The following is an 18,242-nucleotide window of genomic DNA, read 5'->3' as shown; positions in this document are numbered from 1 at the left end:
ACAACCGACTCCATTATTCCGTATGTTCACAGCGTACCTCACATTTCCTTTTCTCAGATCCCCCTCATTACCTTTCCTTCTGTGTGTCTTACTTTCTCTCTCTCTTTCCCACGACAATTCTAATTCTGCTTTTAAAGTCCCGTTTAAGCCTTAGGTTCACTCCTCAGCCTTCTTCGTGAATGAGGAATAAATCACCTACACCTGCCAAGGTATTAGGGCGCCGGCAAGGCGCGCGTGCCTCCGTTGCCTGCCCAGAGCCTGGGCATTCATGCATTCAGGTAACGGTCAGCTCTTTTCTTTTTGTATCTCCAGTGTCAGACACTCAGTATGCATTCAGTAAATATGAAAGGACTTCAAAAGTTCTGGGAAAAATGGAATTAAAGTTTGAGTTTATTTTGGCATGCAAAAAAAGTTGAACTCCACATGTACAGTTTCGTTCTAGAATATGCATTTTATTTTCCATGAACTTTTGGAGGACCCCTCATATATCCAGACCAACACTTATCTGACAGTTATCTCTTTTATATATTTATGTTTTATGATTGAATTTGACCTTTTGGTCATTTACCACTTTGAAGCAATAATTTATTTCTTACATGTTTTCTCTTGTGCTTCTGTTAATAAAAGACAATTGTTGACTTAATTCATAAAAACGGCATCCATGGCTGGAAGAAGGGGGCCATGAAGCCATCTTATCTCAGCAAGCCTTCCTTCTTCCTGGTGGGCGTCTTGGCTACACATGGGGCTTAATTGTGCCTTAACTACATGGAACATCTATGCTGTATTGCCCACTGACCATTTAGCATTTCTGCTATAGAGTCCTTACCCAACACTCATCAATTTTACTGTGAACTCTTATTACTCTTCACCAGGAAAATATAAATATCAGAAGTTTGTTCATAAGCAGACATCAGTCATTGCCCAAGTGCAACAATATACTTTATCAAGAAAGAGGATGAGTTAACGTTATACGGTGCATAAATAAAATTCAAGTTTGCAAATAGAGTAACCATATAAGATCATAAAAACACGTATCCATTTGGAGATGACACTGAGGCTCCCTCCTGTCTAGGGAAAATGTTTCGTTATGGGTTCCGTCGTGCCAAGGACAGACTGGTCCTTTCCAGTCACTTACCCTCTGACAGCATGAATAAGTCTCAATGATGGATAGGCTGTTCGCACTTTCAGTTTATTCTTAAGGATTAATGCATTAACCCACTCCACGTGCTTCTCTCCTCCTTTGACCATGAAAGCAGGAATCCAAAGGACACTGTCATTCAGCATGGAAAGTCTATGCACAAATTTTTCTCTGTCACTCTCATTCCGAAAGCCTCCAAATGCTCTTTGTACAACTGATGGGTTCATGGTAATAAAATCTGATTTAGTTCCCACATCTGCGGCAAACTCCACCACGGGAGCTAGATTACACCTGAAGAAGAAAAAATTAATGGACAAATGAAAAATAAATATGAAACATTCATGCACAAAATGGCGGGCGTGGAAAAAGGATTGGGGGGTGAACATGATCTTTTAACCAGGTTAAAAAAAAAAAAGATCATCTGTATAGCAAAATTACAGTTTCAGTAAGTCTCCACATTCAGGAATACGGCTTATAATGAGGATGCGTTTTCCTAGTAGAGGACTCAAATTGCCACTTAGATTAATGCAACCTGTTGTCTTCAAATGCACTTTGCTGTCTTCATAAAACCATGTGATGTGAATGCATAATAGTGAATTTATGATGTTAAACTCACGAGGGCTCTGTTGCCATGCAGTAGGCAAGCGAAGCCATATGCTCTTCTGTAAATAAATGAAGCATATTCGACTTGATGTTCCAATCTGCACCACTTGTCAAGCTTGGCATTTCAATAACTTTATGAACATACATAAATGAAGTGGACTTTTCCGTACACCGAGGTTAGGTGAAAAGTACCATTCCTTATGCAAGTTGAGTATCTCTTACTCCAAAATGCTTGGAAGCAGAATTTCAGATTGCATTTTTTTTTTTGGACTATTTTCACATACACAGAATGAGATATCCTGGCATGTAACCTAAGTTTAAACATGACATTCATGTATGTTTCGCAGATCCCTTGTGTACCTAATCTGAAGATCATTTTATATAATATTTTTGTATTGCAGTGTTTTGGCTGAGACCGGTCACGTAAGGTAAGGTATAGAATTTTGGAACTCAAAATGTTTTGGTTTTGGAACATTCCAGATTTTAGATTTTCAGATTAAGTATGTTCTATTTATAGCATTTCCACATTTACAACTGTCTTCTAAAAGTCTAAATAGGAGAAAATGGAATGGAGGTATTACACATAACATGCTTTTCTGAGATGTTAAGTAATGCAGAAAAGCCCGTACTATAAGAACAAATATTACCTTTCCTGATTCTTTTGAGGATATCCTGAAAATACATGTTTTCCCTGTTAAGCCCCATGCATCCCTGAGGAGTGCACAGGGAAGTGGGGGGGTGGGGGGTGGCCCTGCTCTCTCGTTACTGGAACCGCAGGGCCTTGGACAGAGCCTCCTGATTTTACCCATGGGACCTGAATCCACCCTCATATTATAAGGAAACTTTGAGAAACACTTTGAGTTTGTGTTTAACCAGATAGCAACACTTCTGTCATTCTGTTGCACAGATTCCTGGATACTTGACTTAAAAACAGTTTTTAAAAACACTATGCTTAACTGCTAAAAAAAGAACAGCCTTAATCAGTCGATAAATAAAAAGACTTATTTTTAACAAATAAGAGTTTATTATGTTGGACAAAGAAGTCATTGAATCTATTTAGTCTACACCTTTATGAAAACACACACACACACACACACACACACACACAGAATCTCTCTGTTGCTTTCCTTTTATCTACTTTTCAAGAGAAAGGAAAATAAGCAGTTTCTGTTTCTGTACCTTTGCAGGTTTGGTTTAATAAGAGAGTTCCTCATAATTCTCTTCCTGGTGCATTTTGTCACATTAATTAAACTCTCCAACAAGTTGAATTTTAATTAAAAATAAAGTGTGTGTTCTGCTATTAAAAGTACTGTCTTGTATTCCTTCCTTATCTCTTTTAATTAATACATCTTATTACTTTCTAGATTTCTGACAACATGTAACTATGACATCAAATATCTTTCATTTTGCATGATTCCACAAAGTCTACATGATCTAGAGTGACCTACTGAGGGAAAATTTATATGACACATATATTAATAAGCAATTGTGAATTAAGGATTGTATTTTCAATTGCTATAGCTTTCATTATACCCAATAAATATATGAGAGAGTGTTTCCTTGTTTCTACCCATGATCCATGTCACTAATTGAGGTTAGATATTTATTCCCAACATGGAAATGATATTATAAATAAGACTGCCCTGAGTGACATAGTCGAAATATTTATTGAGAATCAAAGTAGAATATGTTAGTGTTATAGCTATCATTTTTTCTTTAAGCACATACTTTGCATCTAACCATCTGCCAGTGCCATTGTTAAACATGTTTTTAAAATTGTTGTACATTTATTAAACTAAGTGCTTAATTTTAAAGTATTATGCTGTCATCATACAGGGTATAAAAATGTGTAATTGCCAATTCATTGTAGCTATTATTCATTTTTAAATGAAAGTAAAAAAAATGCTTTCTGACTTAAGAAATTTGTTATGAAACTGTTTCTTTATCTCCTTCTCTGATATAGGCTAAAAAAACTGTCCCGAGTTTGAGTTTTAACTGCCAGTACATGACCAGTCACAAGTGAACTACCACTCAGTTGCCAGTCTTTGCTCAAATTAAAACAACTTACAAATGTGCAGTTTTTGTATCTAATCTCTGATAATTGAAATGACTTTAAAGTATATTTTTACCAAGGAAATGCAAGTCATTAAGATAAAGTATGGTAGAATAAACTTTGTCTTATAAACATAAAAAACCTTTTTAAAAAAAGACTACCTGGGGACTAGCAGTTAGCATAATGGCTATGTCACTGGACTCCCATGTAGTTGACTACGGTTCAAGTCCTGGACCTGGTGGCTTAAACTCACGCTGGGTGCCTGTGCGTGCGTGCCCAAGATCCCAAGAGGAGAATAGAGGAGAAAGGATTGTGGCGTGGCCATCCTCCCTGGGGGTGATTTCTCGCTTTCTGTCTCTCTTTCTGGCAAACACATGCCCTATAACAAAAAAACTCTCAAAAAAAAAAAAAAAAAGACTACCTTGATAAAGATTTGCTGCACATGAACAGAGTTTAGAGTGAACATCTTTTATGGTATGCATGGAATATTGAGGACCTGATCATACAGAAAGTCCTGAAATGTTTTCAGACTCGTGGCTTGCTTTCTCACTTTCTCTTTCTCTCTCTCTCTCTCTCATGAGTGCACATGTCGTATAACAAATTTAAATAATAATAATAATAATAAAAAATAAAAATTTGTATCTATGCTTACAATTCTAATCAAGCTGATTATAACATAAATTTGGATACTAAGCAGAAAAGTGTATTCTGAAACTATTATTAGAAACACTTCTTCTACAGTAGAAACAGAGAACACTTGTTAACACCACACCTACCATGCTCCTGTCAGGGAAGTGTCTTCAGCTGTATCTGTCTACTATTATAGTTCCTCAACAGCTTCTTCCAGTGGATTCCCACTACAGGGAAACAAGGGATGGATGGTGATGCGGTCTTAGTGGATTGTTCTATGGGCTGACTCACATGGGAAAGTTCTAGGTTTGCTTCTGGGGACCTCCCGGAACATACTGGGTACAGATGAAACCAGGGTCCAGGCTAGGGGAGGGGAGTCACTGTGGTGTGACGATCTCATTAGAAGTGCCTATCTTTATGTCTCTCTCTCTCTCTCACTGAATAAATAAACTGAAAAAAAAAATCTATGCTTCATTTCTCTGTAAGTGTAAAAATAAAAAGAACAGATCCAGTTAATGAGCACAAAACTATATCTTCCTGAATGATCTTTTCATGAAAAAAATCACTTAATTAGCTATACTTGTAGGTTTTTTTTTTTTCTATTGTCATATATTTAAGAGTTTCATCCCTTACCCGAGCTTCTCAAAATCCATTCTTTTAGAAATGACTAAACATATTTCTGAAGCTTGAATGTCTGGAAACACATCTCTTAAGAGGTAGTAAGACATTTATCAATGAAAGCCAAAGGTTGAAAGGCAGGTACTTTCCACTTTGTAAACAAAAAGTAGCTAGCGGAGTAATAACATTTCTGAAGAAGTTTGATCTAGGAGGCTAAAATAAAAAATGAGATCTGTGTTATGTGTATGTTACTAAGTAAAAACCTGACTCAAGATTGCAGGGTGTGGGAACCAGCAGTTAGCGTAATGGCTATGTCGCTGGACTCCCACGTAGTCGACCATGGTTCTCGTCCCCGACCCGCTGACTTAAAACTCACGCTCATGCCGGGCGCATGTGCGTGCGTGCCCAAGATCCCGAGAGGAGAATGGAGGAGAAGGGATTGCAGTATGACCATCCCCCTGGGGTGTGATTTCTCGCTTTCTGTCTCTCTGTCTCTCTTTGTCTGTCTGGCGAGCGCATGCGCCCTATAGCAAAAATCCTCTCCAAAAAAAAAAAAAAAGAGATTGTAGGGTTATAAGTCTGATGTGTGTCAAGGGCTTGAGCACAGCCCAGCAACGCTTTGTGAGGAATGGCAACTGAGGTACTGAAAATAGCAGGACAGAGGACACGTCCTAAAATATACCCTAGGCTGGTTCTAGGAGTCCGGCCTGTTCATTTTTCTGGGACGGAGTAAGTACACTTTTTCACAAGAAAGAAAGTAAGATCATGTCCACATGGGGCTGGTAAATGAACTACTCTGGGCTGAGTCAGATATTTAGTTATATCATTAGCCAGATGCCACTTATTTAAAGAAAATAATTTAGCAAGCCAAAATGGCCAACCAGCTGTGTGGCACCCCATCAATGCAGTAGACTGGTGAACTTCAGAGTATTAAAGTAGCAATATTGCTTCCTGAACAAGATTATGGATATATTTCCAATCATAAAATGTGCATTTTTAAAATCTCCTTAGTAGTTATAATATTCAAAAGTAGCTAGAATGTGTCTCAAGCATTTATAAAATAATGCATGATTACTCATGTTATTCATAATCTTATAAAATAGGAGAATGGTCAACTTAAAAACAATGGCTCTTTATGAGTCAAAAGTAGTGAGTATGTATGAGTGCATTTAATAGACTCAAACTCCATTGCCTTTAGTAAATTAAATTTCTTTTCGTACTGTCCAACTGTATCAAAACATGAAAACAAATACAAAGAATTAGATGTGAAAACCAGACTCTGTATTTACTTCTTTCTTCTAGAAGTGGGAGAAACAGAGAGAGACAAAAATAGCAAGAGAAAGAGAGAGTGAGAGAAAGCACCCCTCACATGGTCCTTGAAGTTGTGCTCCACAAGCTCAGACAGTCCCAGATGACAGCAAGCGTGTGCTAGCAAACTCAGAGAGGCCCACAGCACGAACCCAGAACCGCTCCCTATGGATCTGACAGGGCCTCATGTGCCACTGTCCAGCCCCCTCGTTTGCCCTAACCTCCCCAGGGCTGAATTCACTGCCGATTCTTCATCATTGATAAACACCTAGAGGAATGCAGCTCATCCCACTTGTACTCCAGATCTCTGACTCTTCTCTGTGACCTCACACTGCACACGATGGTGTCTCAGGATTTCATATATGTAGAATTAGTTGCATTTATTTCAAGGCTATATAAGATACTTATCTTAAAATTTATAAGAGCAGTATGCTTATTTCATGTATAAACAATTCAAGATCACAGAATTCATAAGCAAGAAACATATCTTGGAATTATCAATATTCTTTGCATTTCCCTTAAGTTATAACTCAAGAATCTTAGCAGCTAGGAAGTCCCTCTTTCATTTACATAACAGGCATTTACTGGGCGTTCATCACACAAACACTACATTAGAGGCTCAGAACTCTTTCTCTCACTATTTTACTGTTCAATTATTATAGAATGATACAATGTCTAAAATATAAGCTTGACAGATATTATTAGTAATATAGGAAGATAATATTCATTCATTTAGTCATGTATATAATCATGCCATGTTTTTATACATTTGTGTTACATACAGAATTAGTCATCTAAGATACTGAGATGAAATCCAGTATACTGTGATAATTGGAGATTTTCACATCCTTATGTACATAACATACATTAAAAAAAAGAAGAATATAATCCTAAGTGGATAATAGATTGTTTTTATTTTTCCCTTGCCACCTTTGGTTAATATTTATACAAGTTCCAAACACATAATTTTTCTCCTTTTGCCAATCTCAGTATGTCTTTCCCTGTACTAACGAAATCTCTCAGCCAAAACCACCATTACCATTGTCCATCCACTGTAAAAAAGGAGAGAACCTCTTCTCTTTTCTGCCCCTGGAGGAAACGAATGGACCCTGTAGGCTTCCATCCTGCTTCTTAACTTGAAGAGCCAAGAGAAACAGGTTAGCTATTATCTGCCTTTTCACTTTTTAAGAGATTTTTGCTATAGGGTATGTGCATTCATCAGAGAGACAAAGAGAGACAGAACGACAGAAAGCAAGAAAGCCCCCCCCCCCCAGGGGTGGATGGCCATACCACAATCCCTTCTCTTCTATTCTCCTCTCTGGAATTTTGGGCACGCACACACCTATGCCTGGTGTGAGTTTGGTTTGCTTTTGTTTTTGTTTTCTTGGAGAGAGATTTTTACTGTAGGGCATGTGTACTCACCAGAGAGACAGAGAAAGGCAGAAAGAAAGTCAGAAATCACCCCCAGGGTGGATGGCCACAGTGCAATCCCTTCTCCTCCATTTGCTTCCTGGGATTTGGGGCATGAACGCACAAGTGCCCATTATGGGATTAAACCATCAGGTCTGGGACTCGAACCATAGTCACCTACAAGGGAGTCCACAAATGTAGCCATTATGCCATCTGCTGGCCCCACCTATCTTTTTTTAGGCTTTGAGTTAACCTTCCAAACTTGCTAGGGGAAGCTGGGACATGCATACCTGTCAGTCTCTCTGACTTTAACGAGGCTAAAGTAGTACGTTAAACCTGATGACAATCATTCACTTTTAGATGAGGAGCTAAGGAGGACTTCAGTCAATGGCTGAGAAAAATATCAAAGGGCACATACTATAGTTTATAAAACAAAAGCACATCTAGTTTGGATGACTTCGAGATAGACGTTTCAATTCATGCTATGTAGACATATGATTTAGAACCAGGGAAATGTCTGCCTGCTCTCCTTTCACACTAACCTTCCTACAGAAGAAAGAATGCTTTAGCAGTTGGTCCCTGGTTTTAGTCTCAGACTCACATGGCTTAGGCATATTATACAAAGCCAATCAGCGTGGACATTCCTCCAATCCGGAGCAGTTATTAAGCCAAGGGTTGTAAACATCCAAAACACAAACATGATATCTATACTTCAGATTTCACGAGGGAAAGAATCTTCAAAATGTAAGCAAAAGTATTAAATGACTAATTGATAAGACCTCTTGAAATATGAAGCATAGGGTCTGAAGTCCACTCTTACGTGGCGTGCAAGTATACTGAGTGTAGTAAGCAAAGCACGAGAATAAAGATAAAACATCGTGTTGAAGATGTGCATTTAGTATGATGGACAGTCACATAAAAATACATAGAGAAGAGGAGTCTTGGGACCAGCAGTTAGTGTAATGGCTATGTCTCTGGACTTCCACGTAGTCGACCGTGGCTTAAACTCATGCTGGGCGCGTGTGCGTGCATGCCCAAGATCCCAAGAGGAGAATGGAGGAGAAAGGATTGCAGCGTGGCCATCCCCAGGGATTGCAGCGTGGCCATCCCCGCCCCGGGGGGGGAGTGTGATTTCTCGCTTTCTGTCTCTGTCTCTCTCCGTCTGTCTTAAAAAAAAATCCTCTCCAAAAAAAAAGAAGAGGGGTCTTCAAAGAGTTCATGGAAATGTATACTATGTGCAAACTACGCATGGATTGCAAAACATTTATGCACCAAATAAACTTGTCTTTTAAAGTAATTTCATTTTTCCATGAACTTTTTGATGTCCACTCACACTACATTTGGTGCTTACTGTTAAGACAACAAGTGATAAAATCCTTAACTTGAAAGAAATAAATATAAACAACACATATCATGAAAATAGCAAAGTGACTAAAGGGGAAGGGAAACTTTTTCACAAACCCAGATTTGTTTATATTCCTGGCAAGGGTGAGAAGAACAGTGTCATATAATTTCTAGGGAAATACATACACACACACACACACACACACACAATCAAACTCATTCTAGAAAGCAAAGCTCTGAATACCAATAAATATGGTAGCTATATCCTTTCACACTTTAGTCAAAATAAAAAATGTAATAATTAGTCAAATTTGCTATAGTTGTGCAGATATTATGGAATAACTTAGATACGGGGTGTGGAAAGGAAGGGATTGAAAAGGGGAAGCACGCCAAGGCATATATATATATATATTGTATTTAAATCAAATATGTTAAATATACTGATATTGTTTATCCAACTTTGGCTTAAATTTTGAAAACTAAAGGATATTCAATTTCATGTCTGTCTTCAAAATTTCTTGCATTGTTGTCTTTGGCAAAAGTTATGTGACCACTAAAGTTCATGTCCCTATCTGTATGACCTCAGGCATGTAACTTAACCTCACTGAGATTCTGATTCCTCTTTTTTTTTCTTTATGGAGGTATAATTGGTAAATTAAAACACTTATAAGATTCAAATATTTCTATAAATGAGGCTAACACTGAATGAAACATTATTGAGAAAAACAAATATTTGAATTTTCTTTCAAGGTTCCTTACCATGGGTTGATAAAGTATTTTAGATTATGCTATATTTTAAACTTTTTTTTTCCCTTTACCATTTTTTATTGTGGTTGTAAATCCTTTTAAATGCATGCAGCAAATTAAAGGGCATGCCAAATAGAAAAATCTTTTTGAGCAACAATGTGATGAAAAGGTCAAAATTTATTTATAACATATTTAATAAGCCATTTTGTCTGAATTTAACTCCATAGGTCATGCAGAAATTTTAAAAGCTCATATAAAATGGTCAATTGTACATAAAAAGAGGAATGTAACTCAAGTATTCATGAGCATAAGAATATCTAATTACAACTTTATAATATAATAATTCATATATAAGGCAATAAAGGTCTTTTATTATGGTTGTTAGAAGAAAAATAATAGCCAAGGTTTTTTGAGTCCTTGTTATTTTTCAGGGACCACTCTATTTTCTTTGCATGTGCTATCACAAGTAATTTTCACAAGAAGCCCACAAAGCTGGCTATTGTTATGTGGTTCCATTGATAAGAACACTGCGTTGTAGGTAAATTGTCTAAGATTATGTATCTTGTAAACAGTAGAGGATGATTTTAAGCTCATGCTCTTAAGTATGCTTCTACTTCATTCCTGGAAATAGAAAGTAAGCATGAGAGTCAAAAACCAATAAAGAGAGCTTGGTTGCTAGTTCAGTGGCAGGTAAGGGAGACAGGGCTGTTTCCTCTGTTACCTCCCTGAGGCTCAGTTGCAGCCTGAAAGCCTTATTGGCTAAGGTGGAAGTTCTGCCCTCACTCTCCTGTAAGCACTGCCCGAAGGCAGGGTCCGGGAAGAGACAGGATGACTTCTTCAGCAAGCAGTGTCATTCCTAGGTGGAGGATGTTGTTTGTGCCTCTTGGAAACAAAACATCAGAACAAATAGACATGGGAAAGAATCAGATGCTGAGATTTTCTGTATTGGATAATGGAAGAAAGGTGAGGAAATGAAGAGTAGATGGACCCATGCTAGTGAAAGAAGAACGAAAAAGAGAAAGACAAGGAGGGAAGAAAGAGGAAGGCAGGTAGGAAGGAAAAGACGGTGTAGTTTTGAGACACCACGTAAGAATTCAGAACTAAAATTCGGAACACAGGAATTCAAACCAAGACTCTGCAATAAAATTAGTGGACTACACTCTTTTCTCTGAAATAAGGAAGTTTTCCTAATTTTACTGAGAAGTAAATTCTAGTCCTTGAGTTTATTCTGAAATAAATACATTGAAATGTGTAGGATTTTCTCTGTCCTTTCTCTTAATAAATGTGTTCATAATGAACAGATGTTATTGCTGAAAGAATAAATTATACGTAGCATTGAAACTTAGATTGTTCTTAAAAATAAGAGAATAGGAAAATATTATCTCAAAATAAATTGGTACAAATAGGTTAAATGTACTTTATTAAAAATAAAAATATAAGGACCAGCAGATGGTGTAATGGTTATATTGCTCAACTCCCACAGAGTCAACTGTGGCTCAAGTCTTGGACCCAGTTGCTTAAACATTATGTGTTTATGTTCAAGATCCCAACAGAAGAATGGAGGAGAAGGAACTGCAGTGTGGCCATCACCCTGGGGAGTGATTTCTTATTTTCTGTCTCTCTATCTCTTCGAGCGCACACATCTGATAGCAGAAATCTTTCTAATGAGTAAGTAAGTAAGTAAGTAAATAAATAAATAAATAAAAATCTACAAAATACAAATTTTTCCTCTGGCATAAAGCAATATATTAAAATAAGATAGAAATTTAGAGAGTTATTTCAGAACCCTGTTAAAGATCCGAAGAAAGGTCCTCTCTGCCTCTTACTACCTTACAGTTCTAGCACAGCAGCAGACCAGAGTCTGGGAAATCAGAACGAGTAGCGATAGTCAGAGTTTTCCTTGGGAATCCACATTCTAAATCAAGCTCAGACTTAACATTTATCAGCTTTCTCCTTGAATTTTACCTATCTTTGAATGGTGTGGCTAATTAAAAGTTGGTACTTATTTTTCAGGGTGAAAAATGTTAAAACTAGACAATGGGGTAATAGGAATCATAGGAGGAATAGAGGGAAAGTGGACATAATAAGGACAATAATTTGAAAAGAATGTTATCAATTAAAAATGCAGTTAGCAGCCTCCAGAAGCAACACATGGTTTTATGCACTAAAGGATAGAGGGGAGAGTTTTCACCGCTGGTCTCTATGTGTGGCATGACCATGTATTTACAAAAGCCACCAGAAAATCTGAAGTGGAAGCAGGTGCTACTAGAGGAAGGCTAATCCGTCCTCTGCACGGTGGTCATCACCGTGTCCCATTGCCTAACTGTCTCCTAGTAGGTGTGCAATAGTTACTCTGAGTTACTGAGCAGCTTAATTTATGTAAGGCACTGAGCTACAATATCCATGCGACATAGTGTACGTAGAACACCTGAACAGATAGGGTCATAATTTTATTCTGCACAACAGCCCATTATTGAAATGTACTTTATGAATGTGACTTCTTGTGACATTTGTACTCTCTTCAATTTTGATAATGTCTATTTCTTCTGTTTCTTCTCTGATCTCCTCCGGCTGCTTTTACCCAACAGCCAAAAGCTCCTTCTTGTTAACTGAAGAAAAGTGGCTTACGGGAAGGTGGTTGCGCAACAGCACTCACTATAAAAATCACAGCCTCCGAACACTGTGTTGAGTTCCTGCCCTGAGTGCCTCAGCTGTTCCTCACTCCTAGGGCACTGTTGGAGTTTCGGTTACCCCAGTATCCACTACCTAAGGCCACAGTGAGGAATACCTGGTCAAACTTGTTGGGACCACATTTTCACTACCTTGCTGCCAAGAAGAGGGGAATGAAAATATTTGTTCCATTTTTGCTCTTGTAATGGATATTGGGATATTTATGTATCCCCCAAATAATAAAATGACTAAGTGCTAAATAATCAGAGAAGTCAACAAATGTTCAAGTAATACACGTGGTCATCAATTGTTCATTGTTGACACTTTCCACAGTTTTGGTATCAGTCATCTTCTCTCTCAAACTGCATTTGCTTCTTGGAAGATCTCAACTACTCTTAAGTCCTTCTGTTAACATGGTCACAAAGACCTCCATTTTCAACTCTTAAGCTCCTACCTGATCTTCAGTCAGTTATGAAACTCTTCCATAGTTATCTCAATGGCACTTCAAAACAGCATGTTCAAATTGGGAACCATTCTCTGTCGTGTTCTCTTTTCTCTTCATATAACCCTTGTTTCTGTTTTGTTTCCTAAGACTATGTCGCTATCACCTCCACGATCACCAAAATAGAAACATCTGAGAGACTCTGACAGGTCGACCCACTTTCTATTCTCTATATCATGTTATTCACCAAATTCTGCCTCAAATACAGCCTCCACATCATCCAGATATGACTCCTGTTACTGCCGTCATTCCAGTTTAATATCTTCCCTAGATTTTTGTTGATTTAAATGGTCTTGTGGTCTTTAATAGTACATTCCTCCAATCAGTAATCCACATCTGCTGATTATAAGGATTCTGATCACCACACTTTGAATGAAATGTGTTCTAGTATTCCAGGATTGATTGCACTATGCTTTATAAAACTTCAGTTTTTTCCTTAAGCTTGAGCATTTGGGAGCACGGTCAACAGTAACTTTCTGGGACTTCAGAGCTAAATACCAAATCATGAATGATATCATTTTAACACTGGTTTTACCTACTACTGTCTTGCCTTCATTGAAATGATGCTAATACAGTAAATGTTTATCTCACTCATTAAATTATCATGCTGTATGTTAATGGTTACATCATATTCTTCTAACAGATTATGAGCTTCTTAGACAAAAAAAATTCTAATTTATCTTCTATCTCCAGTGCCTAATAGGCCTCCAGTGCCTACTAGGCCATATCTCAACCTATAGCTCTAATAAAATAAATGTTTCTCAAAATTAGTGGAAATAACTGAAGTTAAATATGATATTTCTTGATCAATGATACTTCATTTTTCATATCTTAGATGCATATTCCATTTTTTTTTGGAGAGGTTTTTGCTACAGGGCGCTTGTGCTAGTCAGAAAGAAAGAGACAGACAGAGAGACAGAAAGAGAGAAATCACCCTCCAGGGGGTATGACCATGCCGCAATCCCTTCTCCTCCATTCTCCTCCTGGGATCTTAGGCACGCATGCACTTGCACCTGGAGTGAGTTTAAGCCACAGTGTCCGGGGCTTGAACCACGGTTGGCTACATGGGAGTTCAGTGACATAGCCATTACGCTAACTGCTGGTCCCATATTCAATTTTTTTAAAGGTTGTTTGCTATAGGTTTTTGCTGTCATGCATTTGCCAGAAAGACAGAGAGAGAGAGAGAGACAGAAAACAAGAAATCACCCTCCAGGGGGGACTGCCATGCCATAGTCCCTTCTCCTCCATTCTCCTCTTGAGATCTTGGGCACACATGCATATGTGCCTAGCTTGAGTTCAAGCCACTGGATCCGGTACTGAAACTGCAGTTGATTACATGGGAGTCCAGTGACATAGCCATTATGCCAACTGCTGGTCCCAACATATTCAATTTTTTTAAAGAGTATATTGAGAGCTTTGGTATAAATCAAATTAATTTGCAATATGTTTTATCTCCACAAAATGTTATAAAGAAGACATCTTTGTTTTTATTTTAACACTTGGACTTAGAAAATGTCAGGTAATCTTCTAAATTATATACACATTCCCTCAACTGTACACATAAGCATAATCATTTAATCCTCACAACACAATAAAGTAGTACTATCATTATACCTATCCCAAGATGAGTAAACTAAGGAACAAATACAGAGGATAGGTGACTGGCCCTAGGTCATTTGGTTTGTGAGTGCTAGAACTGAGGTTTAAATCCAAGCAGTCTAACTTCTGATTCTGCCCTCAGACATTTCTGACAGTTGGGCTAAAGGAATAAATATGTATTATAAAAAATAAATTAAACTTTATTTTGTACATGTCTGTCTTGAACTTCATAATCTTTATAAGTACCTCTAGTAAGTTGCTATGCTGCAAGAATTGTGAAATATTTTAATTATGACCCATTAACACAGATCATTAAGAACTAGCATGTGTCAATTGTTTTCTTTTTTCACAAAAGTGACTATGGATATATACATGATAGGAGCATTATTTATTTTAATTATTAAAAATATTACATTCCTTGAAATTATATTTGGAATTAATACCAAATATTTCTAAATTCTTCCTTTGTAATTCAAATGAAGGACCATTTTTATTTGTCTAAAAGCATAGACTAGGAGATTCTGGCAGGTGTTGAGAAAGTCCCTGTTCATCATCTTGGATAAAGATTTATGATTGGGATACTTAAAACTAGGGCATTGGAAATGAAGCAAGAATTCTCAGAATGCATCATGACACGCTCTTACCATAATCACCAGGGAACTGATTGGCTTGTGGTGGCTTAGTAGTTACTATTGTTTTACAGAAGGGAGAACTGATTCAGCAGGGGATTTGTGTTCTTGAAAATTATGTTGTCCAGTAAAAAGTGGAAAGACGAAATCATGAAATACTATGGTTGATACTTTAATCACCCATGTTAGAAAACTAAAGCAGAAAAAATCAGAATTTTTCCCTGTGCAATTTATGGCATTAATGAATTATGTATAATGCAATGGAGTTATTATAGGGGTTGTTGGAATCATATTTTTACTCTCCTAACTTATTGATCACACAATCAAACTTGTCAAAGCAACATTGCTTTGACATTTCGTTTTCTTGTTTAAAACAATAAAAAAGACCTTCAAACTATTTCAACCTCTCATTCTTAAAAATACAGGCCAAGTTTGAAAAATGTTTTCTAACTTAGCATATATGGTTTACTCGACACTGGGCCCTAGAAAGACAGCTGGTTTAATGCTCAGAAAATGCAGGCATTCTGCTGCAATAAAGAAGTCAGAAAAGTAGTGTGTCATGACTGTACAAAAATTAATGTTTTGATTTCTGATATCATAAGTTGAACTAAAGTAATGACATTTTTTTACATCATTTCTATCCTAAAGTGATCGTTCTCAAGCTTTATTTCTGTTTGATTGTGTGTGTGCTATATGTAGGGTGCATGTGCTCACGAGAGTCAGAGACAGTGAGAGGAGAAGTGAGAAATCACTCTCCAGTGTGGACGGCCATGTCTCAATACTTTCTCTTCCAGTTTCCCCTGGAAGAGGGATTCGGGGCATGTACACACATATGCCCAGTGGTTTTTCAAGCCATCAGGTCTAGAACTTGATCCATGTAGTAGGCTAGGTGGGATCCAGCCTCCATAACCTCCATGCCACCTGCTGGCCCAAGCTCTATTTTAACAGTCTCATTTTGACTGAACTGAATAACTTTGGGCCCTATAACTTTCTTATTCCTCACATCTGAGTCATTACAAAGCCCTCTCAGAGAATTACTCTGGAATATATTCCATTTTCTGTATTCCATTTGCTTTACTAACTGTTGCTTGTCATGTTTGTTTGAACTATTATTGCAATAATTTCTCAATTACATTTTTTAAATAATTACCTTGACTCATTGGTGAATCATGAATCTTGGGCTCATTGATTACAATTTTGAAACAATGAAAGAAAAATCCCACTATGGATTATCACATAAAATGACAATGTGTCTCTCACAAAATGTGAGGAACTCTTGTTTCAGACTCCTGTGTGTGCGCACATGCACATGTGTAATAGTAGCAGTGTGAGCAATAATAGATCATGATATAAAATATATTATTATATATCTTGTTACATATATTATTATGTATCTGAAACACACTGTTCTACTCAGTTCTTTATCACAAGGACTCTCAGCTTTATCAAATCTTTATTTCAAAGATGACATTGTATTGTAATATCAAGTTACTATCATAATTAAAACTCTTCAGTGGTTCAGTCAAGAATTCTAATTAGAGCTTTCAAAACTTGTTCCTACCCTTCCCAGAATGTTCAGTCTATGCATCCTACTGCCTGCTTTAGAAGCAGATGTCATCAGACGACTCCAGGTTCTTTTACAATCTGTGTCCCTTTATTTATGCAGATGGCCCTGCCTGAAATGATCTCCCTTTCTAAGATACTGTAGCCCTCAATCACGTAAAAATCTTCTTATTTTTTTAATCTAGAGATAATATACCACAATGATTTCTTAGGCTAATTTCTTTCTTTACTATAGCCCGAAAGTACTTTTCTATGTCTTTATTCTACTTATATATGAAAGTGGCAAATTTAGTTACTTATATTGGGTTAACGTCTTTCCCCTTTTTAAAAAATTTCACCACAAAGTGTGTGCACTCACCAAAGAAAGCGAGAGAGTGAGAAAACCTCCCCCATGGTGGATGGCCACTCTGCAAGCACTCCCTTCTCCTCCAGATCTCCCTCCTTTTGGAATTGTGGGCACACCAATGTACCTGGAGTGTTTCTCAGCTGTGGGGTCTGGATCTCGAACTGTGCAGTCAGCCATGTTAGATCCAGCTGCCTTAACCACCAGGCCACAGGTTGCCCAGGATGACATTTAAATAAAGTAGTAGAGCTAAGTAGAATATAGATGAGAGTTATGGTGCATATTCTGTGCGTACAGAGGTGTGCAAATTGAAAACCTCTGACAGTGGTATTTGGCCATTCCATTTTTCAAGAGCACTCCCGATACCCTAAACCGGGTTCTGACAACACACTGGCTCCTAAGCCATTAGCGCAATACTGGAAAATGGATCATTTTACTTGAATATTTCTCCACAAGTGACAACTGTTCTGGAGTTTGTGATGATAAATGCCAAAGAAAACCTGGATTGGGCCCCTAGACTGTAGATATGTAGAGAAATGCTTGAAAATCTATTATATGTTAACATTTACCAAGACTTACAAATTTTCATACCAGATTATTGAAGAGTAGACCAGAAATATTTTTAACATGAAAAGCTCCAAAAAGAGCCTTCATGAGGTCTAGTTGGTGGCAACGAGGTAACACAGCTGGACCATATGGGACATGTGAATGTCCAGAACCTCCCTGAGCACACCAGGCCCCTGCACGTGTGGGCCGGTTGGGGCTGGGTTGGATCGTGCCATGGGGACTCTGTTGGGAGTACATATCTCTCTGACTCTTTGTCTCTCTCTCATGGAAAAGATAGATAAACTTTAAAAACATAAGCCAAACAACTATATTTCCTAGGCTATAGGCAGAAGATTATAGCTGAGAAATTTGCAACTGTATTTCCTAAGCTATAGGCAGAAGATTACAGCTGGGAAATTTGAGACATTAAAGTTAGGGCAAGGCATGTATTACTTAAGGATCTCAATTTTTTTTTTTAATCTTTTTTTTGAGGGGAGAGGTTTTTGCTATAGGGCACATGTGCTCTCCAGAAAGACAGA

The 18,242-nt window shown here is 37.6% G+C and overlaps 1 protein-coding gene across 2 annotated transcripts in view; it reads right to left on the bottom strand.

Annotated features, from left to right (window-relative positions):
* The window catches only part of ST8SIA4 (ST8 alpha-N-acetyl-neuraminide alpha-2,8-sialyltransferase 4), a 114,270-nt gene that overhangs the window by 57,295 nt on the left and 38,733 nt on the right, over positions 1-18,242 (bottom strand). For both annotated transcript variants that reach the window (XM_006139790.3, XM_027772455.1), the window contains one exon: positions 1,136-1,429. In XM_006139790.3, the coding sequence (XP_006139852.1) occupies positions 1,136-1,429 (294 nt within the window). The remainder of the gene's footprint in view (positions 1-1,135; positions 1,430-18,242) is intronic.

The sequence above is a fragment of the Tupaia chinensis genome, unplaced genomic scaffold, assembly GCF_000334495.1.
Source record: "Tupaia chinensis unplaced genomic scaffold, TupChi_1.0 Scaffold000002_1, whole genome shotgun sequence".
NCBI lineage: Eukaryota > Metazoa > Chordata > Mammalia > Scandentia > Tupaiidae > Tupaia > Tupaia belangeri.
The sequence above is the reverse complement of the archived record's forward strand: the minus strand, read 5'-3'. Positions and strand labels throughout refer to the sequence as shown.